We start from the raw sequence: 9483 nt of genomic DNA on the forward strand, positions 1-9483 counted from the left end.
GCTGTGGCTCAAGTGGTAGGGCACTAGCCTTGAGCTGAAGAGCTGAGGGACAGTGCTCAGGCCCAGAGTTCAGGCCCCACAACTGGACCAAAAAAATAATAATAATAAGAGAGCAAATAATCACACAATTAGTTTATAAGCTGTGTGGTCTTGCATGACCTTTAAATGGAAGGGAAGGGGAGTTAAGCAGAGACAGCACTGAGGCCCAGGGACCCTGATGCCAAAAGAAGCCCAGTCTGACCACAGGAGTTGTTCACAGTGCAGGCCTGCGAATGCAGAGATTTTCTCCTTCCTTTTCCTTCTTTCAAACCCCTGGACATCAAATCATCTAGGAGTAGATTTTCTGTACTCTACAAAGTTACTAAATGAATATTTTTGGCATACAAACATTAAGGTTTACTTTTGTCCCAAGGAAAAGAAAGGTTTTGTTACTTGTGTGGGTTTTTTCCCAGGTATAAATATATTTTGACAACTTCAAAAAAATCTTTCTAGCTGAGGCAGATGCCCCGCGCTGGCCCTTCCTGGGCTAGGTGATTCTTAGGGAAGCAAAGGCAGATTCTGATCATTTGAGTCTCTGAAGAGGTATAAAAGGTTGATGGGCATCCTGAAGGAGAGAGAATTCAGCAAGGTCTGCAGCAATGGCATGCCTTTGATAAGCAAACTAACCACTCTACAGCCTGACCTCTACCTATTTCGGCCTTCCTCATCCCAAAGGCACTGGTTCCAGGCAAAAGGAACCAGTCCTCTAATTTAGAGGCCCTAGAAATTATTCCAACTGGGCCAATCCGCACCTGCTTACCCTAACCTATCTGCCTTGTCTTCCCCTCGACCATGCCAGTAAAGACCACAGCCCAAGCTGTCCTCTATTCCAGTCTTCAGCCTTAAGACCACCTTGATGTTGATCACCCTGTGGTCTTGCATGGCATCCAATATGGAATGTAGTGACCCTCCCTTGAAGATATATAATAAGCTCTCTTCTATTTTCTTCCATAGCCACCCCAAACTGACTATCCTATTCACAATTTGAATAGTATTAACAACTCTTCCTCAAAACTTAAGCATAGGTGAAATTTGGGAAATTATGTAATCACTTAATCACAATTAAAAAAAAAACCCACCAGAAAACTAGAAGTGGCACAAAAAAAAAAAAACTTAAGCATAGGGAGGCAGAGATCAGGAGGATTGGGATTCAAGGCCAATCTAGGCCAAAAAAATGATCCCATCTCCACCAACAAGCTGAGCATGCTGTCCATCCCAAATACACAGGAGACACAAACAGGAAGCCCGCTATCCAGTGTGGCCTAGGCAAAAATATAACACCCTATCCAAAACATAAAAGCAGAAAGATGTTGGGAATATACATAGATTTTGGGGAGACATAATTAAACTCAAAACTATAAGAATCACAATGAAGTATCAAACAACCAGGATGGTCAAGATACATACAAATTAAAAACTGGAAGGGATGCTGGACACTGGGGCTCAGGCCTGTAATCCTACTTACTCAGGAGGCTGAGATCTGAGGATCAGGGTTCAAAGCCAGACTAGGCATTCCCTGAGTCTTATCACCAATTAACCACCAAAAAGCCGGAAGAAGAGCTATAGATCAAGTGGTAGAACACTAGCTAAGAGACAGTGCCCAAGCCCTAAGTTCAAGCCTCAGTAGTGGGTGATATTAGGAAAGATCTAGCAGATGAAAGGAAAGAAAGAAAACAAGAGACCTCATGGGGCTGGGAAATTGGCTCAGTGGTAGAGTGCTTGCCTTGCATGCATGAGGCCCTGGGTTCGAGTCCTCAGCACCACATAAGCAGAAAAAAGCCAGAAGTAGTCCTGTGGCTCAAGTGGTAGGGCACTAGCCTTGACCTGAAGAGCTGAGGGACAGCGCCCAGGCCCAGAGTTCAGCCCCCACAACTGGCAAAAAAAAAAAAGAAAACAAGACATCAAATAGATCCGGTCAGGCTTTAATCAGTCAGCACTAAAGAGGGGCCCCAAGTAACACCAAAGAGAATTGGAGATATAACAGGTACTAAAGGCAAGTGGGGGAAGTCTGGGGTGTAAGTACAGTGGAATAAAGGAGCTGTTGGGTTGTGGACTCATGCAGGGCAGCAGCATGCAACATGCACTTCCAAGTAGGTGGGGTGTAAGTTTTTTTTTTCCCCCAGAACTTTCCCATAGGATGCTGGTGGCTCATGCCCATAATCCCAGCTACATGGAAAGCTTAGAATGGGACTCTATTCTTTCAAGGCAGTCCAGACAGAAAAGTTGGTGAGACTTTATATCAACACATAGCTGGTATGGTGATATGTAACTGTCATCCTAAATTGTGTGGGAGGTTGAAACTGGGAGGATTGTAGCTCCAGGCCAGCCAGGGCAGAAAATTTTTGTGTGCACCAACCCTGGGGCTTGAACTCAGGGCCTAGGCACTGTCCCTGAGCTATTTTGCTCAAGGCTAGCACTCTACCACTTGAGTCAGTGCTCCACTTCCAGCTTTTGATGGTAAATTGGAGATGAGTCACGGATTTGAACTGTGATCCTCAGCTCTCAGTCTCTTGAGTAGCTAGAATTACAGGTTTGAGCCCCTGGCATGCAGCCAAAAAGTTTTGAGATTCCATTGCAACAGAGGGAAACTACATGAAGTAATCTGTGCCTGTGGTCCCAGTAATGATGGAAAGCCTAAGCTAGATGGATTTAGAACCAGGTGTGGATTCAGGTGGGAAGCAAGGCCCTATCTCAAAAATTACTAGCAAAACCTTGCCCATGTAATTGTAACCCCTCTGTACAGTATTTTCACAATAAAAAAAATTATGAGCAAAAAACAGGCCTGAAGGCTGGGATCAGCAGTAAAGGGTATGCATAGCAAGCACAAGACTCTTAAGTTCAAACCTCAATACTTAACCCCCCCCAAAAAAAAGGAGTTCAAAGCTAGTTTGGGCTCCATAGCAAGACTCAAGTAAATAAACATTACAATATTGAACTATAAGTGAAACAGGTGTATGCTGAGCTACCAGGTGGGTAGTATATACTAAGTGGGCCCACTGGACAGAAGGATGATTACTTCTGAGGGGAGGAAAAGAGCAGAATGGTGCAAGGTCTCATTATGCTACTCAGAACTTTGCACAAACTAAAACTGAAGAATTGCTAAGTCCAGAATAGTAATACACATAGTCCCAGCAACTCTAGAGATGAGGTGAGACATTTACTGGAGCCCATCAGTTTGAGACCGGCCTGGCAACATAGCAATTTAATTTTTCAACAAAATTAAAAAGAATAAAACTTATGGATTATTTGTTTCTGGAATGTTTTTGGATTGCATTTGACTGTGAGTAACTAAACCGATGGAGAGATAAATGGCGGAGAAACAGAGACTACAAAACTAAGTATATTTTTTTCAGTCATGGGGTTTGAAGTCTGGGCCTGGGCACTGTCCCTTAGTTCTTCAGCTCATGCTCTCCCACTTTGAGCCACAGCACCACTTCCAGGTTTCTGGTGGTTAATTGGAGATAAGAGTCTCATGGACTTTCCTTCCCTGGCTGGCTTTGAATCAGGATCTTCAGATCTCAGCCTCCTGAGTAGCTAGGATTACAGACATGAGCCACTGACGCCTGGCCTCTAAGTCCATATTTTTTAAAATGCAATTGGCTATACATAATTATGTACTCTGTGATTAGTTTTCCTTCTTACCTTTGGCAGGACATAGCTTTCCTCTGACACCCCACTCAGTCCTGGTCTGATTGACAACTCCATATCTATCCAGGGACACAAAAGAATCCCAGCAAACTCCTAACTCTTCCTCAACTACTAAGTCTTGATTTTACTATATACCTACCCTCCTCTCCAGCAAAGGCAGGCAGACTTCCCCTTCCAGTTTACCAAAAAGAAAGCAAAAATGCTCCTAGTTCCTTAGGGTTTTTTGTTTTGTTTTGTTTTTGGCTGGTCCTTTGGGTTTGAATTCAAGGCCTGGGTGCCCTTAGGCTGTGTGTGTGTGTGTGTGTGTGTGTGTGTGTGTGTACATACGTGAGCATGCATGCATGCTTATTGGATCTGGGGTTTGAATTCAGGCCCTGAAGGCTGTGTGTGTGTGTGTGTGTGTGTGTATGTACACGTACGTGAGCATGCATGCGTGCTTATTGGATCTGGGGTTTGAATTCAGGCCCTGAAGGCTGTCTTCTACCTTTTGTGCTAGTGCTCTACCACGTGAGCCATAGCTCTACTTCTGGCCTTTTCTGTTTATGTGATACTGAGGAATCGAACCCAGGCCTTCGTGCACGCTAGGTAAGCACTCTACCACCAAGTCATATTCCCAGCCCAGCTGTATCAATTTTTATTGAAAAGTAAATCATTGCCTCTTTCCCCATCCACCCCTTGTGCAGCCATTTCTCTTCTGGCTTAAAATTTGCATCCTCATAGCCATCATTTAACACTATCTGTAAAATTTTTCATATTTAACAAACAAGAGAGCTTTCATCTACTAAGATCCCCATGACTTAGGGCTATTATATTTTGACACACAAAAAATACTTCCTTTTGCTGCAGCCTGTTTAGAATTTTTTGCTGCACCCTAATTAGAAAAGTCCATTTGTTGAGGCAAAGGGCAGGGTGGGTGTATCATCCTGTGTGTTCGGAAAGATAAATGCCAAGCATTTGTGTGTGCTCATGTGGGATTTGTCACACCTTGTTAATTATAATCCCTTCTTCTGAGTCTTTTAAGACATATTAATACTGTTCTCTAGGCTTGTGAGTCACCCTTTTTACCCCCAGTGAGCTGTGTCGTCTGCACCTCTTGTCTCTGGGTTTTGTGTGCTGTGTGTCAAGGGGAGGAATCTGCTTTTCAGGTGGGAAGTGATTAGTGCCTATCAGTGCCAAAGCACAGATCTCTCTGCTAAGTCTCCAAGAGGCCAGAAGTGAGACTTGAGAGTCAGTGTATGACGGCTGTGGGGGTTTCTGGGGATTGAACCCAGGGCCTTCCTTGCACATGCACGGAGCTCCACCTCCAGCCCCAAGTCAAATCTATTTTTATGCATAGAGAGAGGGTTAACCAAAATCACTGAAGTTGGCAAAATTTAAAAGTGTGGGTGAGGAATAGAGAAGGGAGGCAAGCTACTGAAGCAGAGGGATGTTAGAAGGCCCACAATGTCAGACTGTGGGGTTAAAGCTAACTCTCCAGGTCTTTGGGAGTCACTGAAGTTTTTTAAGCAGGAAACTTCCAGACTGGCCAAGTGGGAAAGCACCTGGTGGGGTGAGCTTGATGAAAATTTCAGAGTGGTAAAAACTTGATCGAATTTATGTGTAGAACTTAGGTGGCTTGCGGCATAAATCGCTGCAAAATGAAACTGAAGACTTTAAAATCTGAACAAAAACATTCTGTGTTTGAAAGTTCTCTGAGTCTTGAGTATAAATTTTACTGCTTTGTAAACTACAAAAAAAATTATCTGTTTGAAAGTTGTCTGAGTCTTGAGTATAAATTTTACTGCTTTGTAACCCACAAAAGACATGAAAATGGCAATGATATTATTGGCTCAGGTAGAGGTCTGAGAAGACAAACCACACACAAACATGACAGTGGAAAGAACAAATGTGGTTCTCTGATCCCATAGGGAGGTGCCCCCAGAGACATCAGGCAGTATCTGGAGACATTTTTGTTGTCATGACCTGAGTAAGGAGAGAGATCTCCTGGCATCTAATAGTAAAGAACAAGGATAGCAGGGCACCAGCAGCTCACACCTATAATTCTAGCTACTCAGAGGTTGAGATCTGAGGATTGTGGTTCAAAGCCAGCCAGGGCAAGAAGGTCCATGAGATTCTTCTCTCCAATTAACCAACAGAAAACTGGAAGTGGCTGTGTGGCTCAAGTGGTAGAGTGCCTTGCCTTAAGCTGAAGAGCTCGAGGATAGCATCCATGCCCAGAGTTCAAGCCCCACAACTGACAAAAGAAAAAATGATGTTGGTCAACATCTTACAAAGTACAGGACAGCCCTCCATAAGACACTATCCATCACAATGTCCATAGTTTTAAGTCAGAGTCTTGCCAGGAATCTGCATCTGAGTACTAAACGTGCCATTTGCCCATTGAGAGGTCCTGGACCAGCTATTTAACCTGAGGGTTAGCTTTCACACATAAAGTGAAAAGTGAACACAACTCATATCCGATGCATATTATGCACTACGCACCTCTCTGGTGTTTCAGAGGTCATCTTTCCCACATCCCAATGAGGTTCTATTATTTCACTTACAGATGAAGTTAAAGCAATGAAAACTCATAGCATATACATGGAACACAGTGAATATTAGAACTCAACTGTCAGTATCAGGTTGGTGTAGGTTCTGGGACTTGAACTCAGGGTCTGGGCACTCCCCCTGAAATTTCTGCTCAAACGTAAAACTCTACCATTTTTAGGGAAGGAGTGACATTGTCCAAAAAGAAATGTACTCACTACCTGACTTATATAACTAACTGCTCACCTTGGGGTTGGAGATGTGTCATGAATGTGAGGTGGGCATGGTGGCTCATGCCTATAATGCCAGCCACCTGCGAAGCAAGAGACGATCAGTGATTCAGTGCAGCTCAGCCTCAACCAGCTAAAAAAAGCTTAGTGCTGGCACCCACTTGTCACTCCAGTTATCCAAGAAAGATAAATAAGAAGATTGCAGTCCAGGTCACCCCAGGCAAACAATAAAAGACTATTAAAAATATATATAACCAGGGGCTGGGAAGGTGGCTCAGTGGTAGAGCGCGTGCCTTGCATGCCTGAGGCCCTGGGTTCGATTCCTCAGCACTACATAAGCAAAAAGAAAAAAAAGCCAGAAGTGGCGCTGTGGCTCAAGTGATAAAGTGCTAGCCTTGAGCTGAAGAGCTGAGGGACAGCGCCCAGGCCCAGAGTTCAGGCCCGATGACCGGACCCCCCCCAAAAAAATATATATGACAGGTCCAGTAACTAACCTATTATCCAAGTCCCTGCCCCTACCTCTAGAAATTCAGACATGCCCATCCCTTGGGAAGTGGGACTTTCCTGCCTCCACCATGAAGATAAGATGGTGCCTGTCAAACCCAATACTATATCATCCATCAAGATGGTACCTGTTATACTAAACACTGTCCCTGAGCTTCTTTTTCTTCAACGTTAGCACTCTACCACTTGAGTGTGCCACTTCCAACCTTTTCTGTTTATTTGAGCTGTGGCTCAAATGGTAGAGTGCTAGCCATGAGCTGAAGAGCTGAGGGACAGTGCCCGGGCCCTGAGTTCAAGCCCCATGACCAGCAAAAAAAAAAACAAGCCAAAGTGTGTGCTATATCCCTTGAGCCATAGCTCCACTTCTGCTTCTTTGCTCATAACCAGAGACCAGTCTTGCCCAGCCAGGACCTTCTTACCCTTCCTGGCTTTGAGCCATGATCTTTAGATTCCAGCTTCCTGCATAGGATTACAAGCATAATCTACAGGTGCCTGGCTAGCAATACCTTCTTATTATCTTAAAACAGTTAACAGGTAAACTACCCACTGGACCCCAGAGACTGGGCTAATGGTCAACCAGGTCACATCCTTGACCTGGGACTGTTTTGTTTGTTTTGGTCCGTCGTGAACTCTGGGCCTGGGTGCAGCAGCTCTTCAGCTCAAGACGAGCCTCTACCGCTTGAGCCACAGCGCCACTTCGGTTTTCTAGTGGTTTATTAGAGATAAGAATCTCATAGACTTTCCTGCTCGGGCTGGCTTTGAACCTTGATCCTCAGATCTCAGCCTCCTGAGTAGCTAGGATGACAGGCGTGAGCCACGGGTGCCCGGCTAGGGACTGTTTTAAACTGTTTTAAACCTTTCTCATTCTCTGCCTCCAATTCTATTTAACCTAAGGCCAATTATTGGTGCTCCTAAAGCCGGCTGAAGGTGTACTGCAGTGCTGTCTTCTCACTGCTGCCGTGTAATCAGTCTCTTTTTGCTGCCCTTCATCAGGTCTGTCTACCTGGCACATGGGAGGCTGGTGGTCAGAGCTAACATGGGTCTGCTGGACTTTAGCCTGAGGTCTAATTTGAGAAGCACAGGAAGCATTTGCACACCATTGTGCCATTCAACATCAACACTGGTTCAAGGACCGACCATCACCCTGGCAAACCCGCTGGAGGAGGAACCCGCTGTGGCCCAAGTGGCACGTGCGGGAGCCGATGCCCGCACCGGCGGCCCCCCATCTCTCTCCTCCTTCCTCCGTCTGCAAAAACCAGGCCTTGGGAAGCGCAGGCTTCAAGGACCGGGGTGGGGGGCACGATGCGGGGTGCTGCGGGGCCAGGCCAGGAGACTTTCAGGTGCATCTGGAAGGGAAAGGGCGCGGACAGCGTGGGCAGCCGGCCTGGGCGCCGGGCGCGGGGCGCAGAGCCGGGTCTGGCCCTGCCCCGCCCCGCCCCGCCAAGAGAGCACGGCCGGCGACCACGGCTCCAGGCCACACCGCTTAATGGCGGCGGCGGCGGAAACCCCGCGCACCTATCATGGCTGCCGGCGGCGGCGGGGCGGAAGGAAGCCGGCAGAAATGGCTCCCGGGCACGAGACCTGTCTCGGCGGCCGGGGACGGTGGGACCACAGGGCCGCCAAGGCTCTCGAAGAGGCCCGGCCCAAGCCTGAGGACGCTCAAGTTTAACGACAGCAACGCGAGCAGAGTCATTGTTCCCGCAGAGCAAGCCCCCGTACGGCGGCTTCACGTTGCGTCCCGCCGTCGGAATCCGGCCAAATCCTCTATTCTCCAAACAGAATGCGCTACGCACACAGCGCAGCTCCGCAATAGTGGGCCGACTAACGACTAAGGAATGTTACGTCGCACGAGGGGAGGAGGGGCTGGCCCCTCGCCCCACCCCCACGTTCGACTTCAGGCGGCGCGAGAATTCTACGCCTCTTACGTACTTTGTTTTTCTTAGCCGATAGCAAAACGCACCCGTCTCCGATACTGACGTAAATCGCTTCCAAGAATTTCCGTAGCGCCCAGCGGAGCCCTCGGGCTATTCCGAGACGCTGTTTACGTACGGTCCCCGCCGTGCGTAGCGTTAATTTGGAGCAGTCTCCGCGGCGGCCGCCATTTTGTGCAGTCGCTGGGAAGGAAGGAGACGCCTAGACCGCGGCCCTGCCCGGTTTGAGCGTATCCAGACCTACCCACCGTCTTTATAACCCCGATTCTCTGTGTTTTGCTCCCGTCTCCGACGAGAGAGGCGGCGACGGTGGCGTCTGCGACGGGAGACAGCGCGTCGGAGCGAGAGAGCGCCGCGCCTGCCGCCGCCCCAACAGCGGAGGCGCCGCCGCCATCGGTCGTCACCCGGCCGGAACCGCAGGCCCTTCCGAGCCCGGCCATCCGTGCCCCGCTCCCCGATCTCTATCCATTTGGGACCATGCGCGGAGGCGGCTTTGGGGACCGGGACCGAGATCGAGATCGTGGCGGGTAAGACGGCGGGAGTCGGGGGAGGCCGCGCGGGCTACGGGCCCCCGAGGCACAATGGCGGCCGACTGCGCGGGCCCG

General features: G+C 48.0%; 1 protein-coding gene across 1 annotated transcript in view; it reads left to right on the plus strand.

Annotated features, from left to right (window-relative positions):
* The first annotated feature begins 9038 nt into the window (after positions 1-9038).
* Positions 9039-9483, plus strand: part of Ddx17 (DEAD (Asp-Glu-Ala-Asp) box helicase 17) — a 20917-nt gene continuing 20472 nt past the window's right edge. Inside the window, exon 1 of the mRNA XM_013024845.1 lies at positions 9039-9405. Within this exon, the coding sequence (XP_012880299.1) occupies positions 9356-9405 (50 nt within the window). The 5' untranslated portion in view covers positions 9039-9355. The remainder of the gene's footprint in view (positions 9406-9483) is intronic.

The sequence above is a fragment of the Dipodomys ordii genome, unplaced genomic scaffold, assembly GCF_000151885.1.
Source record: "Dipodomys ordii isolate 6190 unplaced genomic scaffold, Dord_2.0 Scaffold79, whole genome shotgun sequence".
NCBI classification, from domain to species: Eukaryota; Metazoa; Chordata; class Mammalia; order Rodentia; family Heteromyidae; genus Dipodomys; species Dipodomys ordii.